This window comes from Rhinoderma darwinii, chromosome 2 (genome assembly GCF_050947455.1).
Source record: "Rhinoderma darwinii isolate aRhiDar2 chromosome 2, aRhiDar2.hap1, whole genome shotgun sequence".
Classification (NCBI taxonomy): Eukaryota; Metazoa; Chordata; class Amphibia; order Anura; family Rhinodermatidae; genus Rhinoderma; species Rhinoderma darwinii.
The window spans coordinates 47550431-47577614 of NC_134688.1; the positions used below are offsets into that span (position 1 = coordinate 47550431).

At 41.7% G+C, this 27184-nt stretch overlaps 1 protein-coding gene across 1 annotated transcript in view; it reads right to left on the reverse strand.

The window, feature by feature from the left end:
• Positions 1-403: 403 nt before the first annotated feature.
• The window catches only part of ZMYM2 (zinc finger MYM-type containing 2), a 125064-nt gene continuing 98283 nt past the window's right edge, over positions 404-27184 (reverse strand). Inside the window, exons 12-23 of the mRNA XM_075851611.1 lie at positions 26505-26539; positions 26248-26377; positions 23554-23669; positions 22790-23201; positions 22592-22699; positions 21624-21718; positions 15816-15954; positions 15278-15429; positions 5967-6081; positions 4778-5032; positions 4106-4226; positions 404-1349 (exon numbers count right to left, since the gene is read on the reverse strand). Of these exons, the coding sequence (XP_075707726.1) occupies positions 1160-1349; positions 4106-4226; positions 4778-5032; positions 5967-6081; positions 15278-15429; positions 15816-15954; positions 21624-21718; positions 22592-22699; positions 22790-23201; positions 23554-23669; positions 26248-26377; positions 26505-26539 (1868 nt within the window). The 3' untranslated portion in view covers positions 404-1159. The remainder of the gene's footprint in view (positions 1350-4105; positions 4227-4777; positions 5033-5966; positions 6082-15277; positions 15430-15815; positions 15955-21623; positions 21719-22591; positions 22700-22789; positions 23202-23553; positions 23670-26247; positions 26378-26504; positions 26540-27184) is intronic.

The window sequence follows — 27184 nt, forward strand, 5'->3', positions numbered from 1 at the left end:
AACATTTTCTTTGTCGGCAGCACATCTGCCTGTGTAAACATTGAGATTTGCTGCTAACATGATGGTAATGCACGGGGACGAGCGATCCTAGCAACAATCACTGACCCCTATACATTACCGATCGTAGCTCCTTGTGAGCGGTCTCATTGGTCAGTGCTTGTTGTTAAGGCCGAAACTAGCCAGTGAAAAAGTACCATAAGACAATGCAGCCTTCTTCATATATGTCAGTCTTAGCCAATACAAAACTTGCACATGTGGCATCAAACCACACATAAAACACTAATGGCTGACACCACAATTTACACCCAAAATCAGTGACAATTAAAACAAAAACCCCTAAACGAAAACAAAATAAATACATTTTTCATTTGTTCCCCAGAGAACATTCCTTTTCAGCAACACGAATGCAGACAGTAATTTTATTTGTTATCTGGCAATATAAGAAACACAAAAAGAAAATCCATTGTAATATTTTAATTGGGAGGGGCTAAAATGAAAAAAAAAAAAAAAGAAAAAAAAGAAAAAAAAAAAAAGAAGAGGGAGAACTTAACCAAATGTTCACGTTACAGTACACAAATATTGACATTTTCAAAATTGTCTAATTTTTGGTACAGACAAGGATTTTTCTTCTACATAAGCCAATAGTACTTACTTCTATTCTTCCCAAACTTAAAATAAAAACAGTTCCTATAACTTTACACTTGAATTTAAAATTTGAGAAGGCATAATCTAAATCTCGTTAATTCTAGCTGATTCGTAACTAGCGAATTTCAGAACCTGGGTAAAGTCTCCCTTTTTACAGGAAGCTTTTCAGCAGAATTGTGCAATATGGAGACAAAGCAAATACACATGGCACATTCTCATTCAGATCTCATGTAAAAAGTTACAAACATCCCTAATTCAAATAAATAATAAAAAAAAAATAATGAGTTGTATGTGTTGTGTTGGTTTCCTAAAATTCACTACAAGGAAAATGGCAAAAATGTCACACAAATATTTACATTGTAATACCCAGGACGGGTACACCGCTACAAAACTCATAAAATACATGTGGAGTAAACGTGAAAGGTTTTTACTCTTCATCCTCTTTTACACACGCCAGCAGTTTGTCTATCTAACGTGACTTCCATTCTTGTCACTGCTTAATAGCCTGCAAGATTTAGTCTGTGTCTTCATCCAGTTCATAACTGTTTTTGTCATAAATGTCCTTTACTAGTAAAACCCGTATTAGCATGTTTTCCAAAGTGTTGCGATCCAAAGGAGTTGACGTGAACCACAGAGAAGGATCAGAAGAGGGGCTTTCAGGAGTCAAATAAAACACGTCCGTTCTCTGGCTTAAATCCTGTGGGCTGCAAAAGGGCAGAAGAAAAACAAAAAGTTTAAAAAAAGCTTCCATACAATTTAAAAATGTAAAAATCAGACAAGATTTTTTTTTTTTTTTAGAAGGAATTCAACGGGTTTTCCCATCAGGGACATCTTAGGAAAAAAAACCTGAAATGTCACCATTGTTCTATACGTTTTAAATTGACGCCGTTCACCGTGCAGGATAAATAACACATTACCTTTATTCTATGGGGCGGCACGATTACGGCGATACCACATATGTAGAGGATTTTTATGTTTTACGACTTTTGCACAATATAAACGCTTTTGAACTAAAATTATTTGTTTTTGCATCGTCTCTTTTCGAGAGCCGCAATTTTTTTTATTTTTCCGTCAATGTAGTGATATGAGGGCTTGTTTTTTGCGGGACGAGACGTAGTCTTGATTGGTACTGTTTTGGAGTACATGGGTCTTATTGATTAACTTTTATCGGGGGCATTGTAAAACAAATAGCAATTTCACCATTGTTTGTTGTGTATTTTTTTTACGGTGGTCACCTTGCAGTTTAAATTCCATATTAACTTTATTGTTTGAGTCATTACGGTCGCGGCGATACAATATATGTGTACTTTTATTTATTTTTTACACTTTTACTAAATAAAACCACTTTTTATGGAAAAGGTTTTGTTTTTGTTTTTTTTACTGTAATCTATCAATAATTTTTATTTCACATTTATGACTTTTTTTTTCAGTCCCACTAGGGGACTTTGTTATGCGATCTTTAGATCGCTGCTATAATGCTTTGGTATACTTCATGTACCGGAGCGTTATTGCCTGTCAGTGTAAATCTGACAGGAAATATATTAGGACTTTCCTCCGGCACGTCCTAATAGGCATATGTCCTGGGCAGACCTGGGGGCCTTCATCAGGCCCCCGGCTGCCATGGCACCCCATTGAAAGCCCGCGATTACATTTGCGGGCCGCCGATGGGTGAGAGAGGGAGCTCCCTTCCTCCGTAAAAGGATTTAACCCTTTAGTGAACAACAATACGCCTTTTTACGTTCGTCACTAAGGGACTTTAGGCTAGGCCGACGCCTTTTCACGTGAGCCTAGTCTAAGTCCTGAACGGGTCTCCCGTGCAGGCTGGAGCCGGGGCTCAGCTGTCTGATGACAGCTGAGCTCGTGTTCCAACGCCCGCGATCGAAGTTTACTTTGATCGCGGCCGTTTAACCCGTTAAATGCCGCCGTAAATCGCGACCGCGGCATTTAACTTTGTTTACAGAGGGAGTGAGCTCCCTCTGTCACCCATCGGCGGCCCGCGAATGCAATCGCGGGTCTCCGATGGGGTGTCATGGCAGCCGGGGGCTTGATGAAAGCCCCCAGGTCTGCCCTGGACATATGCCTGTTAGGACGCGCCGGAGGCACGTCCTAACAGATTTAGCTGTCTGATTTACACTGACAGGCAATAATGCTCTGGTATACGAAGTATACCAAAGCATTATAGCAGCGATCTGAAGATCGCACAGTAAAGTCCCCTAGTGGGACTAGTGAAATAAATAATAAATGTGAAATAAAGATTATTAATAAAAAGTACAGTAAAAAAATAAATAAAACCATTTTTTTCCATAAAAAGTGGTTTTATTTAGTAAAAGTGTAAAAATAAAATAAAAGTACACATATGTGGTATCGCCGCGACCGTAATGACTCCATTAATAAAGTTAATATGTAATTTAAACCGCAAGGTGAACACCGTAAAAAAAAAACCGCAAAAAACAATGGCGAAATTGCAGTTTTTTTCCATTGCCCCCCAAAAAAGTCATAATAAAAATGAATCAATAAGTCCCATGCACCACAAAACCGTACCAATCAAAACTATGTCTCGTCCCGCAGAAAACAAGCCCAAAAAATCACTACATTGATGGAAAAATAAAAAAAAGTTACGGCTCTTGGAATGAGACGATGCAAAAACAAATAATTTTAGTTCAAAAGTGTTTTTATTGTGCAAAAGTCGTAAAACATAAAAAAACCTCTACATATGTGGTATCGCCGTAATCGTACCGACCCATAGAATAAAGGTAACATGTTATTTACGCCGCACAGTGAACGGCGTCAATTTAAAAACGCATAAAACAATGGCGGAATTTCAGGGTTTTTTTTATAATCCCCCCAAAAAAAGTTAATAAAAGTTAATAAAAAAATTATATGTACCCAAAAATGGTGCTATTAAAAAGTACAACTAATCCCGCAAAAAATAAGTCCTCATACAGCTATGTAGACGAAAAAATAAAAAAGTTATAGCTCTTTGAATGAGACTATAGAAAAACGAATAAAATAGCTTGGTCATTAGGGCCTAAAATGGGCTGGTCACTAAGGGGTTAAATGCCGCGGTTGATATTGACCGCGGCATTTAATGGGTTAAACGGCCGCACTCTAAACTTCGATCGCGGCCGTTGGAGCAGGAGCCCGGATGTCAGACAGCCGTGCCCCGGCTCCAGCCTGCATGGGACACCCATGCATGACGTAGACTGGGCCGCAGTGAAAAGGCGTATTGGTGGTCACCGAGGCGTTAAAATATTCCTTTTTGCAACTTATGATGTATTATGAAAGATATGCCAGAAAAACAAACAAACCGCAGAACACATTGGCCCATGCGTTTTTCTGATCAAGCAAAAGAAAACAATGGGAGAAAAACGTGGCATTTTTTAACGAAAATAATAATTAAAAAAATTACCCAGAAATGAACAAGCCCCTGAAGGAGGGCTCTATACGACTTCTGCATTACCTTTTAGATAGATAGTATTCAAAAACTTTCACAGGACAACGTGATGGGTCATCTGTGTTTTCAATCTGTTCCAATATTGTCTCGTCATCCTCATGTTTCCTTTTCCCAGGTGCAACTTTATCTACAAATGCATAAAGTAAAAATCTTATTGTCAACGACATCATTCACCAAGTCTGCAGAGGTTATCTAAGAAAATACATTAAGATCACAGCTGCGTTTTAGGGTGTCCATTATGGCCATAAAACCTCCCCATAGGGTTCTATGATAACCTAAGTTTGTTTCACAGCGGGGAAAACGGGCACGAGCAGGTTGCTGTAATATGGCCGTCTGAAACCAAGTCTATGGCCACTTTTACCAGACGTAACGTGTGTGCATTTTAGACCCCCCGTATCATGCCTGCAATACCTGGACCTCTCAGTTCTAATGAACCGAACTTCGATAACCATAGAAGTCTATCAAAATCCAAGTTTGGTTTAGTTGTACTGCAAGAGGTGTGGGTATTGCGGCTGCAATACAGGAGGCTAAAATATGACCGTATTACTGTTATGTGAAAGCGATGACACTGATCAGTAACACTATATAGCATTGGACAAAGAAAATAAAGAATTACAAAATAGGTCACTAATGGCATGGAATTTTAGTAACATGATTGGTCTAAATGGAAGAGGTTACCTTCGCTGTCACTCTCCTCAAATAATGAAGATTCCTTGTATTGAAGACAAGCCTTTTTCTCTTGCGTAAGGGGGTTCCTTTTCCATTGTTTCAAGAAGCTAGCAAAAGAAAGTCTTAAGTGCTGATCTACTGTCCTCAAATTAAAATACTTCGTATTAAAGTAGAATAGGGTAAAAAGCAGGGACGTGGAAGATTGGGTTCCAAGCTGATTTGCTTGCCACAAATAATGTTCTTTTACGCGTGAAAATATTGAACCTACAAATGAGGTAGAAAAAAAAATAATTAAAGAGAAAAAGAAGCATTAGATGCCATGTTCAGTATTACAGCCTAATCACCAAATTAAAACCATTCCAATGCCTACACGTAGGACTGAGAACCGGATTATAAAGGACATCCCATATTAAATGAAATATCTAGGCAGAAATAATAAAATATTGTTTGGCTTTAATGAAGAATATGTGCACGTTTCCCAAATTATTTAGTGTTACTGGCACCATACATGAAGAACAAGTGTTCGAGGGTCTTATGTTATCACTGCAAATACATCTGAGCTCTTAAGTTTGTCGCTGGTGTCTACTCTATCATGGAGGATCCCCACCCAAATATTTATCCATTCTTCCTGCTTTTGTTGAACCCGATCTGGATTTTAAAGGGATTGTACACAATTAGAATAATATGGTTGCTTTCTTCTAAAATGAGCACCACATTGGTCCACACGTTGTGTGATATTGCAGCTCAACCCCCTTCACTTTAATAGAGCGGAGCTGCAGAACTAGAGACAACCAACGCATGGCTGTGAAGCAGTTTCTGGAAGAAAGTACTTGGATAGAGTAAGGCCTAAGGTGGAGAAGAGTGTAAAGGTATGATGTGCTCACGTGTGGTTTCCTTTTCATTTTTATAAGAAAACAACAAAAAGAAAAAAACAAAAAAAAAAAGACGTGACCATAATGCCATTTGTGAACATACACTTACAATTCATAATACTAAGCACAGCATAATAGTCCATGACTTTACGTTTGAAGGTAAAGCTGAAATAACAATATACAGAACTATTTGTTTCAAATGCCAAGACTATATAGTGATTATCGCTTGCTATTAAAAAATAAAGTCAATGGCCAATGAAATCGCAGTATACGGTTAACTCTAATTCAGCATGGCAAATTTATATTGTACTTGAATAATCGCTTACCATCTGGTAGAATACTGGGTTGCCAACTTCTAAGGACATTATTGAGCTCCTGCCCAAATGTCTCATAATCTCGATCATGAAATATATTTTCCATCTTCCGGCTGACAGACAAGTACTAAAAAAACAAAAGAAATTGTTAAATCCACATTCTACCCACAAAAATTTAACCAACACAACCTTCGCTTAAAAGGGGTTGTCCAGTCCCTAAAAATTGATGACCTAAATATGTAAACGGTCAGGGTCCGATAACCGGGACTCCCGCCGATCAGCAGTTTTGAAGGAGAGCGGCTTCCCCTTTCTTTCCTTATCTGCTTGTATTGTGAATCGCCGAAACACTGGTAGCAGTGGTTCGCAGTAATACAGACTTCTCCCATTGTAGTCAATGGGAGTTGGCTGCAATACTGTAAACCACCACTACAAGTGTGTGTTGGGAGTCAGACCCTGACCAATCAGATATTGATGGCCTATCCTGAGGATAGACCATCACATTTTAGGAACTGGACAATCCCTTTAACCTAGATTTTAAAAAACTAGTGCTATCAAAAAGTGAAGTTACTCAAAGCAATCAATAAAATGAAGGCTGGAATCAGACTGATTGTTATAAGAAACACCTCTAGTTTTTGCGTACGTTTTCCATGCAAGGCCCAGTGATTCCAAAATGTGTTTGTGTACACAGGGCAGTCCCTTCATACCAATGAATGACAACTGCCCGATGCTTCAAACTAGATGATACTGTTTTTTATCAATACTCCTAATACCTGTTCACAAACTAAGGCCCCATGCACACGACCGTAAAAATTCCCGTAATTACGGGCCCATAGACTTCTATTGGCCACGGGTACCTCCCAGTATGCTTACGGGAAGGTGCCCGTGCCGTTGAAAAATATAGAACATGTCCTATTTCAGGCCGTAATTACGGCACGGGCAGGCCCATAGAAGTCTATAGGGCTACCGTAATTACGGGTGACTACGTGTGTGCACCCGTATTTACGGGAGCATTGCTAGGCGACGTCCGTAAATAGTCACTGTCCAGGGTGCTGAAAGAGTTAAACGATCGGCAGTAACTTTTTCAGTACCAGGGACAGTGACTGCCGATCACAATATAGATAAAGCTGTAAAAAAAAAAAAAAAAAAAAAAAAAAAAAAAAAAAAGAAGACGTTCATACTTACCCAGAACTCCCTGCTTCTTCCTCCAGTCCGGCCTCCCGGGATGACGTTTCAGCCCATGTGACCGCTGCAGCGGTCACATGGACTGCCGCGTCATCCAGGGAGGTCGGACTGGATGTCAAGAGAGGGACGCGTCACCAAGACAACGGCCGGGTAAGTATGAATGTTTTACTTTTATTACGGAAAGGGCTGTCCCTTCTCTCTATCCTGCACTGATAGAGAGAAGGGCTGCCAATTACGGCAGTGTAATTTTGCAGAGAAAACATGCCCGTAAATACGGGTGGAATACGGGTGACACCGGAGCCGTATTTACGGGTGGACAAAAATACGGTCGTGTGCATGGGGCCTAATCGCATGAAAGGTCAACCAATGGATTAACACAAGGTTAAACTCCTTCCCGCTCCAGGACCTACTATTAGGTCACGCTAAGTATAACGTTCGCGCTCCATGTCTTGTCATGGGAACAAAATTGTATAAAAGTTGTATAAAAAAAAATTGTATAAAAGTTATAAAAGTAATAATAACCCCCTTTTCACTTAGCAGTCCTTTATTAAAAATATAAATAACGTATAATGGCGGACCTGGACTCTTGGACGTCGGGCACCTTCACCTGGTTTGGTAGGTGTGCGATTTTTAAAATGAACATTTTACCACGGATTCTGTATCTCCTACAGGCCCTACCAATCCATATACCACGCCCGTTCTTTCAATCCCTACTGTCCCTGGTGCACAAATTCATATGGGCAGGGAAAACAGCACGTATCGCCCGATCTTTGCTTTTTGGGGTAAAGGGGGAGGGGGGCATTGGTCTACGGACTTTGTCTCCTATCAACACGCCTCCCACTTGACACGAATCTTAGACTGGTTCCGGCACGGCGGGATGAAAGAATGGGTATCTATGGAACAGGCCTTTATGTCAATCCCCTTGCAGGCACTGCCGTGTTTGGGCAAACATGTTCCCTGGGTCGCGCGGTCACACCCGACATTAGGCCCCACCCTTGCAGTCGCAGCACGGGTGTTTCCTCGGGCAGAGTTTTCGCCGTCCCCCTGCCCGCTATTTCCGATCTTAGGCAATCCTGCCTTTCCACCGGGACTAGACAGTGGCCCGTTTCAAGTATGGTTGCGGGCGGGTAAGGGACAGGCTATACAATTTCAGCAGGAGGGGAGGTGGATGACGAGCGATCAAATACGATCTCTGTCGGATCCGGTCCCTTTCTCGACATGGCAGGTTACCCAGTTGCGACATTTCCTGGCGTCACTAGACCATCCTTGAGCGCAACTACGAGACTGCTCCTCGTTTGAACTCCTATGTACAGGCACGGGCACGATCCGACATGCATTGTCCAGAATTTATGCGCTCTAGATCTCACCCTCCAATTTATCGCCACCTCCGTACCTGCTTAGCTGGGAGAGGGACTTGGGCGAAACATTTACCCCTGAACAACAAGAAAGTCTGTTCACCATGACGCATAAGTCCTCCATGGCCAATAGATTTCAGGAGGCAGGGTTCAAGATCTTGTCCCGTTGGTATAGGGTGCCTTCCAGATTGCATGCAATGATCCCGGCGGCCTCGCCTTTATGCTGGAGATGTGGGGACCATGTGGATACAATCATGCATATTTTCTGGGACTGCCCACTCCTGACTAGGTTCTGGTCCGAGGTGTGGCGCATTTCCTCAAAATTTACGGATTTTCCTCTCCCGCGATCTCCGGGCCTCTTCCTGCTTCATTTGTGCGAGGTCCCCCTGTCCTCGTATAAACGCTCGGTAGTTCGACACCTGGTGAACGCAGCTAGGGCGTGTGTTCCTGCACTGTGGAGACAGTCCTGTCCTCCGACGGTGGGCATGTGATTCGGCAAGATCCAGGAGATCATGAGAATGGAGGACCTCACGGCATCAATGAAGGGGGCCCATGCCTCCTTCCTAAAAACATGGCGTGAATGGATTAGTTTCCAAACAACTGAGGAATATAAGACCATCATGGCTTCGTGAATTCCCACCTAGATGCGGTATGTCAGGTCAGCTCCCCTCCCCTCTTTTCACACCCATTTTTTCTTTTCTTTCCTCACTATTTTTCCTCTCCTTCTTACTGTCTCTGCTTCTCTCCCCTCCTTTTAATGCTCTCATGCTCGCTTATGGAATACCATGCACAGCTGCGGGTTCAGGGTGCATATCGGAGATTCTCTAAACAATTATTTTCAGCGACATGGTACTCTCAGGTGACCCCATGTACTTATGTGAGGACGATAACTAACCTGTGATTCGTTGAATGTTTTGCACTGCCATTTTCGCATTATGTTGTGTATACTTTGAACGCTTGTGATATAAAATAACAAAATGAAAATAAAAGAATTTATAAAAAAAAAAAAATATAAATAAAATAAACTTTACATAATTGGCATCGCCGCTTCCAAAACGGCCTCAACTACAAAAGTATTTCGTTATTTATTCCGTGCGGTGAACTTCGTAAAAGAAAATAATAATAAATCGTACCAGAATCACAATTTTTTGGCCCCTTCACCTCCCAAAAAATGGAATAAAGAGAGATCAAAAAGTCGCATGTGCCCAAAAATGGTACTGATCGAAACTACAGTTCGCCACGCAAAAAAACAATCCGTCACACGGCTTTCTTGATGGAAAAATAAAAAAAAGTTATGGCTCTAAGAATCTGGATACAAAGTAAATAAAAAATAAAATAGTATTTTATTGTGCAAACGCCATAACACAAAGATTCTATAAACATCTGGTATCGCCGTAATCTTATCGCCACGCAGAATAAAGTGAATATGTCATATATAGCGCACGGTGAACAAAATTTTAAAAAAAAGAACAACATTTTTTATTTTAGTCACCACGCCTCTTAAAAAATAGAATAAAAAAATAAAACTACAATGAATTCCTCAAGGGGTCTAGTTTCCAAAATGGGATCACTTTTAAGAGGTTTCCCCTGTACTGGTAGCTCAGAAGTTCTGCAAATGTGACATGGAGCACAGAAACCAATCCAGCAAAATCTACACGCCAAATAGCGCTCCTGCCTTTCAGCTCTGCCGTTCGTCCAACCAGCAGATTATGACCACTTGTGGGGTATTGCTGTAAACTGGTGAAGTTGCTTTTTATCTGAAAAATGTGATTTTCAATTTCACAGCCTAATTCCACAAAATGCAGCAAAAAAAACAAACTGTGGGGTCTAAATGCTCACTATACCTCTTTATAAATTCCTTGAGGGGTGGTTTGCAAAATGGTGTCACTTTTGGGGGGTTTCCACTGTTTTGGTACAACAAGACTTCTTCTAACTTGACATGGTGCCTAAAATATAATCTACTAAAAGGAGACTCCAAAATCCACTAAATGCTTCTGAGGTCTGTGTTTCAGTACATAAGCACACTAGGGCCACATGTCAGATATTTCTAAAAACTGCAGATTCTGGGCAATATATATAGTTAGGTTTCTCTGGTAAAACCTTAGGTTTTACGGTAAAAAAATTAAATAAATAGGATTTTCTGCAAGAAAAATTAAATTTGTAAGTTACCTCTACTTTGTTTTAAATTCCAGTGTAACGCCTAAACTATTAAAGAGGCTCTGTCACCAGATTATAAGAGCCCTATCTCCTACATAATCTGATTGGCGCTGTAATGTAGAGAACAGCAGTGGTTTTTATTTTGAAAAACGATCATTTTTGAGCAAGTCATGAGTTAGTTTAGATTTATGCGAATGAGTTTCTCAATGACCAACTGGGCGTGTTTTTACTTATTACCAACTGGGCGTTTGTACAGAAGAGTGTATGACGCTGACCAATCAGTGACCAATCAGCGTCATACACTTCTCATTTTCCAGCCCAGCTTGTTTCACTGCACAATCACACTGTAACAATGAGAAGTGCAGGACACTGATTAGTCACTGATTGGTCAGCCTCATACACTCCTCTGTACAACACCCAGTTGGTAAAAAGTAAAAACACGCCCAGTTGTCCATTGAGAAGCTCATTAGCATAAATCTAAACTAGCTCATAACTTGCTAAAAAATGATCGTTTTTCAAAACAAAAACCACTGTTCTCTACATTACAGCGCCAATCAGATTATGTAGGAGACAGGGCACTTATAATCTGGTCACAGAGCCTCTTTAAGAAACTTTCTAAATGCTGTTGTGAATACTTTGAGGGGTCTAGTTTTTAAAATGGTGTTTTATTGGGGTATCTAATATATAGGCCCCTCAAAGCCACTTCAGAACTGAACTGGCACCTAAAAAAAGGTGCTTTTTTTCTGCTTATGTTCTAAGCCTTGTAACATCCTAGAAAAATAAAAGGATGTTCAAAAAAAGATGCCAACATATAGACATATGGGAAATGTTAATTAGTAATTATTTTGGGTGGCATAACTGTCTGACTTACAAGCAGAAACTTTTAAATTCAGAAAAATGCTATGTTTTCCAAATTTTCTCTAAATTTTGCTATTTTTCACAAATAAACACTGAATATATCAACCAACTTTTACCCCTAACATAAAGTCCAATGTGTCACGAGAAAACAATCTCAGAAACGCATGGATAGGTGTAAGCATTCCAGAGTTATTACCACATAAAGTGACAGATGTCAGATTTGAAAAATAGGCTCTGAGCCTTAACCCCTTCCCGACATTTGCCGTATGGGTAAGCCATGGAAAGCATTGACTTCCCGCATTTTGCCGTACCCATATGCCAAATGTTTGGCACCGGCTCAGAAGCTGAGCCGGTGCCACCATCGTCGGATCTCAGCTGTATCTTACTGCTGACATCCGACTAACGGCGGGGACCGAAATTAGCTTCGATCCCCGCCATTAACCCCTTAAGTGCAGCGCTCAAAAGCGATCGCTGCACTTAAGGTGTTTGCAGCTCATCAGAACCCCAGCAATGAAATTGCCGGGGTTCCGGTGGCTGCAATGGCAACCGGAGGCCTAATACGGGCCTCCCGGTCTGCCTAGCACAGAAACTGGTCAAGATCCGCCCAGCGGCAGAGCCTGATCGGCTTCTGTAGCCGCCGGCAAGATGGCGCCGGGTCAGGAGCTGATCCGGCGTCATCAGCGGTGGAAGTCAGCTGTATGTTACAGCTGACATCCACCTGTAACGGCAGGAACCGGAGCTAGCTCCGATCCCTGCCATTAACCCCTTTGATGCAGCAATCGAAGAGATTGCTGCATCGTAGCGGTTACTAGCAGATCGCCAGCCCTGACAGGCAATCGGGACTGGCGACTGCTGCTATGGCAACAGGAGACACAATGGTCTCCTGCTCTGCCATCACGGAAGCCGATTAGGCCCCGCCGGGAGGCGAAGCCTAATCGGCTTGCTGTCAGTGAATAACTGACAGATCTAATACATTGCACTACGTAGGTAGTGCAATGTATTAGAAAAAAATAAATCTGACAGCTGGACCTTCAAGTCCCCTAGTGGGACCTGAGAAAAAGTGTAAAAGAAAAAGTGGAAAAATAAAAGTTGCAAGTAATAAAATAAGAGTAAAAGGGGGATTGCTTTTTATCAAGTCCTTTTATTATTGAAAAGAAATAAACCATACGTATTTGGTATCGCCACGACCGTAACGACCTGAGGTATCAAAATATTATATTATTTATTGCACGCGGTGAACAGCATAAAAAAACAAACGTAAAAATCTATACCAGAGTTTCTGTTTTTTGGTCACTTTGACCTATAAATATTGGAATGTGTCCTCGCTCGTCTGACACGATGCAGGACCTGTGAGTGACGTCACAGCGTGATCTGCCAGAAGCTGGGCGTTCTGAAGAGAAGTGGATGATACTTCTCGTCAGAACGCCCAGCTAGTAAAAGTAGTAAACACGCCCCGATGTGCGCACATAATACACGCCCAGTTGTACTTTTACTTTTCAACACGCCCAGTTGTACTTTTGCAAGCCTCATTTGCATAAATACAAAAATGGTCATAACTTGGCCAAAAATGCTCGTTTTTTAAAAATAAAAACGTTACTGTAATCTACATTGCAGCGCCTATCTGCTGCAATAGCAGATAGGGGTTGCAAAATCTGGTGACAGAGCCTCTTTAAAGAAAATTGGATTAAAATTTAATTTCTGCAAAAAAATATGAAATTTGTAAATTTCACCTCTACTTTGCTTTAATTCCTGTGAAAAGTGTAAAGGGTTAAGACATTTTCTAAATGCTGTTTTGAATATTTTGTTGAGGGGTGAAGTTTTTAAAATGGGGTGACTTTGGGGGTTTCTAATATATAAGGACCTCAAAGCCACTTCACAACTGAACTGGCCCCTTTAAAAATAGCCTTTTGAAATTTTCTTGAAAATGTGAGAAATTGCTGCTAAAGTTCAAAGCCTTGTAAAGTCCTAAAAAAATAAAAGGATGTTCAAAAAACGATGCCAATCTAATGTAGACACATGGGGGATGTTAATTAGCAACAATTTTGTGTGTTATAACTGCCTGTCTTACAAGCAGATACATTTAAGTTGAGAAAAATGCTAATTTTTGCAATTTCTCACTACATTTTGGTGTTTTTCATAATTAAATACTGAACATATCGAGCAAATTTTGCCAGTAACATAAAGTCCAATGTGTCACGAGAAAACAATCGCAGAATGGCTTGGATAGGTAAAAGCATTCCGGAGTTATTACCACATAAAGTGAAACACGGCAGATTTGAAAAATGAGGCTCAGTCAGGAAGGTCAAAAGTGGCTAAAGAGGGAAGGGATTAAAGAAAGGGTGTCGCGAAAAAAAAATTTTTTAGATCAATTTGCTTTGTGTTTTATTAAAAAAAAATTCATTTATTTGTGTTTGTGTTTTACTTTTTTTTTTTTTCAAACTTTTTGTTCACTATGGGGGCAGCCATTTTTTTTTCATCTCTGTATGTGTCGATTAACGACACATACAGAGATGGAATACGGCACATACATCCCCATAGAGAATGAGAGCCGTTCGCATTCACTATGCTGTACGCCGTCTGTGTGGGAACGGCGCATGCGCCGCTCCCACACAGTCCAAATGGAAGGTCTTCGGCCGAGCGACATTCGGCACCATTTTCTTGTGGACCAGAAGCCGCGGCCGGACAGTAAGATGACTACTTCCGGTCGCGGCTTCCGGACATGTGTTCTGAAGCAAGCATTAGGCGCAGAGGGAGCAGACGGAGCGTACGGACCGGCGTCGGCGGGAGCAGGTAAGTTATGCCTGTGTATGTTCGTGTTTTAGTGTGTGATTACTACTGTATGTAAACCTACTACACTGTGTATTCGCTCAAAAAATGGCGGCACACAGTGTAGGAGGCTTGAACATTCAATCCCCTCCTTTCTCCTGGCACTAGCCAGGATAAGGGAGGGGGGATTCTGTGAGCACACTAGAGCTTGTGTGTTTACACCAAATTTGCAGCATAAAGCAATGTGGTTGCTTTGCCACATGCCAATGGTGCAATTTTGGGAATTGCTCCCTCTAGTGACCAGCACAGGGAAATGTTATAAATTAGAATCTAATGTATAATATTTCCTGACTTGTGAAAAAATAAAAAAAAATTCTAACAATGTCTAATCATGTATACACTAACTGTTTAACTAAAAAAAAATAATAATAATTTTGGCGACACATTCCCTTTAAGACCCAAACAAGGCTGCGTCATTAAGGGGTTAAATAGAGACTTTCAACTTATGTAATAATCAAGCTGGTGTCTGATGTTCTGGAGCTCCTCTTCCTACCTAATCTGCATAAATGTCTGTACCCGAGGCAAGTGATGGCATCATCACTGCAGTGTACGTCTCCAAGCTCAACATGCACCAACAACAAAACAGACAAAAATGGAAATAAAAATAGTGTCCTATTTTGCAGCCACACATTACTAGAAACGCTCATTTTGACGGAATCAATAGCGTAGTCGACTACGGTATTTATTCAGTCAAAACTACAGAACCCTTGCACAACGGAGAGAAACGGAAACCATTGGCACCGGATCAGTCACCATTGAAATCAATGGTGATGGAAACGGAAACCTATTGTTTCCGTTTGGGTCTGTCAGGGCTCCGTTCCGACGGAAAGCTCAGTCGGAACGTCGCCCTAGCGCAGATGTGAACGAAGCCTTACTTTGTCTTTACTCAACAGTCAAAAACAACCTCAGTTTACAAATACAGTATGTATCTATATAGTTACTCACCCCCTGGATAGCAAGACACAGATAATAAATGCTATCTGATGCATAGCCATCTCCGTTTGGTCTTCGCACCTCCTTAATAAAACATGATAGCCAATAACTGAGCACACTTGGTGGGTGCAACAGAAGATCTTCTTTTAACCTCACTGATTTATCTTTATAAAGAAAAAAAATAAATTAAAAAAAAAAAGCCAGGGAAATGTTAACTACAATCAAGCACTATGCATCGGACCATAATACAGTTATAATTAAAAAAAAATGTAGAAGGGGTGGTGTGGCTTAAAAGACCAGGCGAAGGCCTGTTTCAGATAGCTGTAGCGCGGTTGCATTCCAAAAGTCTGTTTTACAGATGCCCATAAGATCTGGACCCGCTGTGGTTCTACGGAGCCCATTGTAGATCATCATAGGGTTCCAGGCTAATCTATATTCAGTCAATAGAAATGACGAGGTGTAGTAGTCGTAATGTGCATTTGAAAATGCTACCGTGCTATGACTGTCTGAAACGGGCTTAATACGGAAGGATGAGTGGGGGCATACTTACAATCTGTGAGCCCATCTGCAGCTATTCGTGCTTTTACCCAGTGCTTCCAAGCGTTGATACCATAGGAATACTTCAGTGGAAACAAAGACTCCGAGTCTTCATTAGATGACTGGTCAGAAACTGCTTTCCTCTTTGCCCCCTTTAATGATGAATAATTTTGCATTATTACAAATAACAAATCCTATAGTACTGGAAAATAATATTCAGGTAATCAATGTCAACTTGCTGGTTACTAACAAGCAGGGACTTGTTAAATACAGAGGAATCTTAGTCAGTGTGTGTATGTATATATATATATCTATCCATCTACTTATCTCTATGATAATTGGATTTTTGTTAAATTCATTGGGGGACACAGCACCATGGGTATAGGTTCTTACACTGAGCTAATCAGTTTGTACAAAAGCATCTAGAGAGATTACAGCATATTCTCCATGGAGAACATCAACTCAACCAAAGTCCCAGGAAAACAACGGACGACGGGATCTGTGAATTCAACAAGAAAAGGATTTTTCAGTGTACAAAAACCCAATTTACTTAGTAAAATAAGGAATCTACCATACAACCCGCCTAACGCACTGCAGCTTGGAGTACCTTGCGACCGAAACTGGCATCGGATGCGAAGAAATATGAATTTTGTAGAACTTTGTGAAAGTGTGCATTAAGGCTCAGGTAGCAGCTAGAGATCGAAGCTCGGTGTCATACTGCCCAGGATGCACCGACAGCACTCATCGAATGGGCAGTAACCCGAAGGAGGAATCTCACCCTTGGACCGAAAGGATCCCATACATAATCCATTGAGCAATAGTAGCCTTGGAAGCCGCCAAACCTTTACGCTGGCTATCGGAATCACAAAGAGGGATTAAAAGCGTCTGAAGGATTCAGTTGCCGCAAGGTAGATGCGTAACGGTCTCACATCAAGGCAATGAAATACACGCATCTGCGGGTGGGACAGAAGGAAGGGATGACAATGTCCTCATTGATGTGGAAAGTAGAGACCACTTTCGGAAGAAAGGATGGGACAGGACAAAACACCCCCTTATCCCTGTGGATCACGAGGAATGGAAACTTACAGGATAGTGCCAGCAGTTCAAAAACCCATCTGATGGAAGTAACGGCCACAAGAAAGAAGAACAGTCGAGGAGAGAAAACTGAGCAAGAAATCCCGTAATGGCGCAAAGGAAAAGGACCGGAGAGCGTCCAGTACCAGATTGAGACCGCAGGGCTCAGAGTAATGCCAAAAAGGAGGGATGGCATGAGTCACCCCCTGCAAGAACATCTTTACCTAGGAAGTCAGTGTTTGCTGCTCAACAATAGAGACCAGAGACCTAGGTCTTTTTGAAAAGTAAAGCCCAGGCCCTAATCTAGAACAGGCTGCAGAAATGACAAAATCCTAGGGGTGGAACACACCCAGCAACAGAACCGATGTTGCTCACACCAATGGAAATAAGCCTTCCACGTACAGTTGTACACCTTGGTCGACTGAATGTTCCGGGTCTTGACGCCTGAATAACAAGTTCAGAAAGACCTCCGGATCTCAGAACCTCCGCTTCTACAGACAGTCCATTGAACAAAGTTTAGGTAAAGTAGGGTGGACCAGACGACCTTGGAAAAGGTGGTCACGTGGTGGCGGAATGAGTCATGGAGCAGGTAGTTTCAATAGGTTAGCATACCAGGCCCGGTTAGGCCAGTCTGGGGCTATCAGATTGGCTGTAATGCCCTCCACCTTGATCCGCTTAAGAGCTCTGGGCAGTAGCGGAAGGTGAGGCAAGAGATGTCCTGGTAACTCCTTGGAATAGGTTATCGACAGCAAGAGCCCTGGCCACATAGGCTGGAACCTTGTGATTAATGCAAGAGATGAATAACCCCACCTTTAGCGGAGCTGGAAGAAAATCTCAGATTGAAGCGACCATTCCCCTGGATCAAGCTTTTCCCGACATAGGAAGTCTGCAGCCCAGTTGTATACACTGTAGTAATTTGAGAAGTTTTGGGGAACAAAACAGATTTTCCCTGGCGCTGCCAACTGGTAAAACCCTTCTTGAGTAATGAGGATTTGAAACAAGCAAATGTAATATCAGATATTACCGCTTTGTGTTTTTTTTCTCCTCTACTGTTCAGTTGTCTACACTGGGCACATTAACCCCTGACAGGGCTGGAGTGGGATTTTCCGCCCAGTGGTGTATCCGAGAGGACTACCACATTGCGACAATTGTTCAGATAAGCGACCGACGAGGAGTTGTCGGTCTGGACGAACATGAAGAAGAGGTATCTAATGGCAGAGTGCCATTAACCCCTTAATGACCAGCCTATTTTAAACCTCAATGACCAAGGTACTTTTTACGTTTTTCCACTGTCGCATTCCAAGAGCTATAACTTTTTTATTTTTGCGTCGACATAGCTGTATAAGGTCTTGTTTTTTGCGGGACAAGTTGTATTTTTTAATAGCACCATGTTGAGAAAAAAACCTGAAATTTCGCCACTCTTTTTCGCGTCCTAAATCTACGTCGTTTACCGTGTGGTATAAATAACACAATAACTTATTCAGCGGGTGGTTACGATTGCTACGATACCAAATTTGTATAGATTTTGTATGTTTTACTACTTTTACACAGTAAAAACGCTTTTTTTTCAAAATTATATGTTTTTGTGTCTCCATATTTGAAGAGCCATAACTTTTATATAGATCCGCCGATGCGGTTGTATGAGCACCGCATCTGAGGGGTTAAACGGGTGAGATCGATACGGATATCGATCTCGCATGTTTGAGCAGGGACGCCCCCAGCTCTCAGCTACATCTGGCAGCTGAGAGCAGGGAGATTTGACAGTTCCCTGCTCTGTTTATTCTGATGCAGCGCCGTAAAAAGGCTTATGAATCAGAATAAAGCCCATTAGTGGCCCCTGTGAAAAGGCATATTGGCGGTCACTAACTGGTTAAAGATGGCTCTCAATTCCATGAGATTTATTTGTAGCTGCAGTCCTCCGACCATCCGCCCGCCAGGGAGACTTAACCAGCGAGATGACCAGCCACTGAAGGGGCAGGAAGCACCTGCACTGAGAGACGGTTGTGGAGAACCCCCATCAGAGAAACTCCTGACGTACCCGTGGGGGGTAGGGCGGTCAACTTGTCCATGGAATCCTGGGATTTTTTTTCAAGCGTGCGAGGATTGCCCTTGGGAGAGGACTCTGAAATTGAGAATAGGGGAATGGCACCAAAGGGTGACACCATCTAGTCCATTACCCGCATGCAGAAGAAAATGAAAACTGGAGCATCCTGGCCTTCCTTGTCCTCTTCTCCAACATGCATGAGGGGAAGTTACGAAATCCCTGAGGACTTTGGGAAGGCTGTTGGCATCAAGAACGGTTCTGAGGCAGGAGAGAACTCTTGCCGTCAGTGGCCTCAGAGATCATACAGACACTTAACCAGAATTTTCTTAGAAGCAGGATCAGCCACTGAGCATATGAGCGTATTGCAAGCCGAATTAGCCAATGCTATGGCAGCGAAATGGGCCAACTCAAGGGAGGTCTCGAATAAGAACTTGGAAGCATGGATGATTGGGGAAACCAGATCGGTCAGGTCCTCCTGTGGAGCTCCTTCAATTATGCTCTGGTGAAGTTGTTTAGCCAAGATGAAGCAAGCTTTACTGACCTAGGATCAGGCGAATGCTGAGCGCAGGGTAGAACTTGTCAGGACAAAAGCAGACTTTGCTAGAGTCCAATCTCTTTTCAAGACCATCGCTACGAGATGCCACATCTGACATCAGTAGAGTGGTGCTCTTGGACATAAAATCCTGACGAAGCTAGTGGTCTAGCGAAACGCACGTCGAGGTGTTTGTCCTCCTTGCTTTTTTCCACAAACGAATATATCTAAGAGTAAGCCGCTGGTCTTTGTCCTACTTGGTTTGTTTTACTATATAGGCCATTTATATGGGTAGGTAATATATTTTAGCTAGGTACTTTCCTTTGTGAGTCTTATATTTTTCTCCCTTGAGTATGGTTTTTACCTATAAGCATGTGCGGACATCCTGCGACCTCACAGAGGAAATCCTTTAGGCATTCTTAGATGTAATATTGGTACCTACCCTGTTACTCCCTTTTGATACACTGCATAGTCATTATCATATTGTATATTATACTCTGTTCGGTCAAGTTCAGAGTTTGTGTGTGTTTTGAGCTTGGAGGTGAATTCTGTGTATTTGGGGCTTGTCATCTTATGCCCCCTCTTTCTCCATTATTTTAACTCACTGTATTACGGTCATTTATTGTTCCCTAGATTTAGAAATTTGTATATGTTTTATTTCAAATATATTTCTTGACATTTGTATTCCTTGTGGTCTATTGTAGGTGTTCAGTACTTATAATAACCACCCCAGCAAGAGGGCTACTTTAAATGTTATACATGTGCTTTTGAACAGCCTAGACACAGGCGGATCCACCAAAGGAGAAACAGCCCAGACAGCTAAGCGCCGGTCAGGCTGCTTCTATTCCTTAGAGGGGAGATCCTCAAACTCGCTATTTTATTCGAAGACTAAAGGCTGAGCCAGTGAAGGCAGAAAAACCCCTCTCCCTATGAGCGGGAGTAATACTTAACATGTAAGGTGTCCCTGACAGAGCTAATCAAGTCCTGCATAGCAACTGCCATTTTAGTATCTTGCTCTTACTGTGATTCAGACTGAGGACTCCCCAGGTGAGAGACTCTTTTTGCAGAGACGCAGCTTTCCCATCACTGGTCCTAAGGGGATGCTATAAAAGAACAAGACGACGAGCTGGAGAGGCAGGGCGGCACATACTACGAGGGAGTGTTTGGAGGGGAAGGTCGTTTTGACATCACACACACACCTATGGGTCAGTATCCGGTTTTTCCCTTATGCCTCCCCTTTCATTTGTGGCTAGCTATTTATGCAATATAGGTCCTATGTAGATTGTGCAGGATATTTTGTAAATTCCACTTTTATCATATATGTTTTTCCCTTATTTGTGCCAGGTTCTTTACATTGTACTTACTTCCATATGTATATACTGATGTGTGTGAGATATCTAAATCTACCTCTTTGGGTTACCATTTTTACTTGTCTTGTGTATGTGTGCCTTTTATATTGTGGGCGTTTTTCCAGCCTGACATTTGTAATAAAGCATTTTTGAAGTATATATGCCTCATGGCTTTTTTGTTGATACCTTCCCATTGGTCTCATCGTTATCCTGGGAGACCCTGGGTTACAAGTGCTCGGTTCATAATGAAGTAGGCTGACCGCTTGGGAATTTTATGTTACAGCGACCGCAACTATAGTGGGTCATACTCCCCATTCGGCATCTTCGTGTGCTGGCAGGGTCACCTCTTCTATACCCTCTCACATATAGTGGGGGTCCTGGAATACTCCCTACAGGAGCAGAAAAGGGAGCTAGGTGACCGACACTTGAGGAAGTTCAGTGCAGAGGACTGCCTGGTTTCCTGGCACTCTCAGGGGGTTGAGTAGGATGTCGACCCTAGCGGACAATCCATCCTGAATCTAAAAGGGGAAAGAAAAATCTAAGTAGAAAGTGCAGCAGACTTGAGAAGCAGGTAGTGTATGCCTCCTACACACACTAGGTTAAAACGGATTAGCTCCGTGTTTGTGGGAAGGGTATGGCTTGACGGAGCAGAGCGAACACTCTAATCATTATCCTAGTGTCAGCCTCCTAGTGGCAAGAGCCTATACCCATGGTGATGGTACCCCAACTACCAATGAGAGAAGAATATGAGGACTTGTAGCACGTATTCTAAATAACCACGGAAGAACATGTTATCACCTCAGTTTTACGCACTAAAAGTACCTTTTTCAATGCTTTAGGTTTGGGTTGATCCTCATACTCCTCTTCAAATACAGGGGGCAAAAGAAACTCGTTTTCTGTATCAAATTCCTCAGCGGCTGCAAAAAGAAAAACTATTAGAGATCACCAAATACAAACTGTAATATAGTTAGTGCTTTAGATGCTACAGATCTACACGTCCTGAGAGATGGTCTCACTCATCGCAATCTCTGTATGAGCATTTTTTTTCTGCTTAGCCCCCTAATTCAAGAATAAGAGGGCTTTCAACTGCTTCTCACCTTTACATTGCACAGACAATGAAGGGGGAGGCTTTAATGTTTACATGCCTTGGCACTATGGTTAGGCCTCATGCCCACTTCAGTGTTTTTCGCCAGGGTGCTATCCATTGTAACTGATCGCACCCTGACTCATTCATTTCTATGAGGCCATGCACTCTTCCGTTGTTTTAACAGAACAGTGCGGCCGCTCCGTCAAAAATAGGACAAGTCCAACTCCTGTCCCATTTTTGACTAAACAGTCTCGGCCTTTTCATTGATTTGGTCTATGAAACAACGGACTGCACACGGAAGCCATCCATGTGCGGTCCGAGTTTCACAGAACAGTCATTAGTGGCTGACAACAGCCGACGGAGGTGTTCATACAGCCTAAGTGGGCACTGTAGAGGTTTTTATTTTTATCAAACAAGTAGTTGACAAGTCCTATAATTATTTATAAATAAGAGGGATAAATAAAAACATTTGCATTTGGTTAAATTAGTTTCAAGTACAGGAAAAGCACAAAATCAGCTCTACAGACATGGATGCCGGGATTCAGGAGACTGGAATCATTACAACCTACAGGATATACGTTTTTTTCATATATGGCCAAATTTCATCTTACAACAAGCAACTGGTGAAAGTCGGTGTTGGATGACATTAGGAATTGCAAGACAATGCCTAAATAAGTATCACATACGTGAAATTCCACCTTACCCCTTGGGAAGTCAATTTCAAGATCATGTTCTGGCTCACATGGCAATTCTGGCACTGGACTCTCTGTGGTACAGTTTGTAGAAACCTCTTTATGTAAGCGGTCTTCATCTGAAAGAAAATAAATAAAAAGGATTTCAGAATTTATTATATAAAAAACAACTTCACCAAAAATGTAAAAGGTGAGCCATGAGGACATACCTGTGTCACACAAGGCCTGATCTTCAGCAGCCGTTGTGTCCAGCACCCCAGATTCCACACACTGCAAAGGACTATCATTCAACCGAAAATCCTCTTTAATTTCCTCCTCTTCTAGGTCGTCTTCCTTTTCTTCTTTCAAAGAATCTTTCTCCAGTTTTTCGTCTTCATCTTTAATTACTTCATGCCACTCTTCTTCCTTTAACACTTCACAGTCCAGTGGGTTTTCATCCTTTATCTTATGATCCTCCTGAATATCTTCTATTAGTGATATGGAATCATCGGTTTCTTCCCCTTTCACTTGTTCAGTCTTTAAAACATCTTCGACCTTTAATTCCACATCTTCAGGAAAAAGCTCTTCATAGAGTTCATTTATTTTGTCCAAATCAGCTGGCACCAGAAATGGGACTGGGACCTGTGATAAACATCAGGTATCACATGTATCAAGTATCATGTATAACATTGTGGATTATCAATCAGCAACATAGTTAATGTGATTTCTCCTGTAGGCCACACTTTATATTACCTACTAAGAGAACTCTCCTGATGTGTACCAATGCTGTGACAAAGTTGCAATCTCCCAGATTAAACTTTTAAAAAGTTGATAATAGATGAAATCCTGGAAAGACGAGAACAATCCGTTCTTCAAGCACATTACACTTGATATGTATAGGAAACAGATCTCATCTGCATTTATAAATTCCATCATAGAATATACCAGACATTTGTGAAGTGCCACATGACCTAATCTGCATCCCATTACTTACTGGAAAAGGTAACGGAGCTGGAGCCGGTACTATTTGACTGTAGAGATTCATAGGCACCGGGATATATACAGGTACAGGAATAGGCACTGGAACATACTTTGTATTTGAGTCTTCCTCTATGTATAAAAAAAAACAAAAAATAAAATAATGAAAAAGCCTTAAAGAGGCTCTGTCACCACATTTTGCAACCCCTATCTGCTATTGCAGCAGATCGGCGCTGCAATGTAGATTACAGTAACGTTTTTATTTTTAAAAAACGAGCATTTTTGGCCAAGTTATGACCATTTTCGTATTTATGCAAATGAGGCTTGCAAAAGTCCAACTGGGCGTGTTGAAAAGTAAAAGTACAAGTGGGCGTGTATTATGTGCGTACATCGGGGCGTGTTTATTACTTTTACTAGCTGGGCTTTCTGACGAGAAGTATCATCCACTTCTCTTCAGAACGCCCAGCTTCTGGCAGTGCAGCACTGTGATGTCACTCACAGGTCCTGCATCGTGTCGGCACCAGAGGCTACAGTTGATTCTGCAGCAGCATCAGCGTTTGCAGGTAAGTAGCTACATCGACTTACCTGCAAACGCCGATGCTGCTGCAGAATCATCTGTAGCCTCTGGTGCCGATGTGTCCTCGCTCGTCCGACACGATGCAGGACCTGTGAGTGACGACACAGCGTGATCTCTTGAGAACACGGCTGTGTCTGCACTGCCAGAAGCTGGGCGTTCTGAAGAGAAGTGGATGATACTTCTATGCACAACGCCCAGCTAGTAAAAGTAGTAAACACGCCCCGATGTACGCACATAATACACGCCCAGTTGTACTTTTACTTTTAAACACACCCACTTGGACTTTTGCAAGCCTCATTTGCATAAATACGAAAATGGTCATAACTTGGCCAAAAATGCTAGTTTTTAAAAAATAAAAACGTTACTGTTCTCTACATTGCAGCGCCGATCTGCTGCAATAGCAGATAGGGGTTGCAAAATCTGGTGACAGAGCCTCTTTAAGTTTATTACACTACACAGGAAAAAAGCCTACCAGTGCAAGTACTTAATATTGGGCGTAGGGTTGTCACGATACCAGAATTTGTACTTCAATACCGATGCTTTGTGTAGTATTGCGATTCCCAATACCAAAACGATACTTTGCCAACACTAATAAAAAATGAAAAGTTCTTCCATTTTCTGATGTGAGGCGCGTGGTGTGATGAATTTTGAACTTTCATGTGCCTCACATTAATAGTAGTTAACCCCATCATGTTCCTAAGTCTTAATGGACAACATTGGGTTAATGTGTGAGGTACATGACGGGGTTAATTACTATTAATGTGAGGCACATGGAGGTACTAAATTCATAACACCTCGGCCTCACATAAATAAGTGAAAGAAAGCATTTTATTTTATAATTTTTACAGCGTACACATAATAAAGGACGCTATAAATTTGTTGCGCAGGTTATTACTATATGGAATACGTGTATATTTTATGTATTCAGACTTTTATTTTAATGTTTATTGTAACTAATGTGTGTGTATTTATTTACACTTTTTTTTTTTTTTTTAAATGTAACATTACTTTTTTATTTTTAAACTTTAATGTACTGGCACATACCTATCTATATGCCAGTACATTAGCCCGTGTACGGATAGTACACAAGCAGTTGTTAGGACATACCCAAGTATGCCCTAACAACAGGAAATATGGGAGGACAGCCCTGGGGTCCTTCAATGGACCCTGGGCTGTCTGCCCATATATGGTATGTCCCTCGATCGCGTCACAGGCATTCACTGTGACACGATCCAAGGGGCACCCCTTCTCGTTTTCCTTTTGAATGCTGCGGTCAGCATTGATCGCAGCATTCAAGGGAATAGCGGTGGAGATCAGGTTTCTCTGATCGCCGCCATTAGAATGGGGCTGCGGCTGTGTAATGCAGCCATGGCCCCGCTCCTAACAAGTGTGCGCGTGCGGTCAGCATGAGGTGATGTGGCTGGCGATGCACTAATGAGCGCTCATCAGCGCAGCATGGGTCGCATCACCTCATGCTGACCACGCACGCTTTTTGTCAGGAGCTGGGCAATAGCTGTATTACACAGCCACAGCCCTGCTCTGACTATATTCATGTGTTACAACACTAAGCTGTTCGGCCGCACAGCTTAGTATCTAAATACATGAATGGTACTGAACCGTTTGAGGATGCACGGCATCAAAAAATTATCAATATTTCAATGCATCCTGCAACCCTAATTGGGCATTTATAGCCTACACCAAGACGAATATGTGCGTGCGCCTGGATAGGCCTCGCGCACAAATACTTACAGATCCGTTTTTTTTAAAGAACAATAATACGGCACACAGTGTTTTTTGTTTTACCATGGATTCATAGGATATTGGATTTTAGAGGTATTCTTCCCTAGATTTATTGCTTTGGTGCCACATAGAGCCACCAAATGGGAGCACAAAGAGTCTACGTGCATAACTCCAACCCGTTGTGACTGCTAGTGAAGCCATACAGGGTCTGTACACACAGTAATGCCAAGTGCATGGTTCACGCTAATTAAAATCACTAACGGTGGCTAGGGAAATCCTACAACATATGTTAAAATATTAATATACAATGTCAAGTCAGACGTAACGAATCGCCTTGTGTATAATATGACCCTTAGTAAAATTTAGTTACAAAAATTACATATTTCACAATACCTGTCTGGCAAGACTTAGTCTGCATATGAGGTTTACAGAAGGTGGCCTTGGTCACTGACAATGGTTTGCACAGCACAGCCTTATTCTTCATGTCCTTCGGTGCGGCAGGAGAACAGGAAGAATTTGAACCCTGAAATAGAAAAAAAAGTAATTTTTTTTCAAAAAAATACATATATACCAAAACATCTGAAGAGCAGTTGCCACATAAAACTTCAATAAAACGTGCAAAATAAAAAAAAAAGTTTAATCGTAATTACCGTAGTTCTTGGCCGTGAAACTTGAACACCTTGGTCTGTAAAGAAGCTTATATTAGTCAGAAAGAGTCCCAGAAAATCACACCGATGATTTATGGAATATTTAGAAAGAATTTATACTAAATACTACACATCAATAAACCTTAACAATATGCTGATAAATACAACCATGTAGCCAAATTTGGAAACATTGTCAACTTAGATGTGAAATAATCACAAAACTGCCCAATTTTACAGGATATATACCAAGGTAAGAACGAGAACCCTCCAGTGATGGCACATCACCTCACAAGTAAAGGACTGATTTTAGGTGATGTGAACCATCTGGAATACACGGTGTGCACAATTATTAGGCGAGTATTTGGACCAAATCATAATTTTTATGTATATTTTCTAACTCTAAGCTGTATAAACTTGACTGCTTATTGGATGAAGCATATGAGGTGATGTGTATTTGTGTAATGAGGGGGTGGGTGCGGCCTAAGGAGACCCTATATCAAGATGTGCAGAATGATTAGGCAGCTTGTTTTCCTCTGGCAAATTGGGTCAAAAGAGAGATTTAACAGACTCTGAAAAGTCAAATATCGTTAAGTCTTTCAGAGGGATGCAGCACTCTTGAAAACGCTAAGATATTGGGGTGTGATCGTAGAACCATCAAACGTTTTGTTGCAAATAGTCAACAG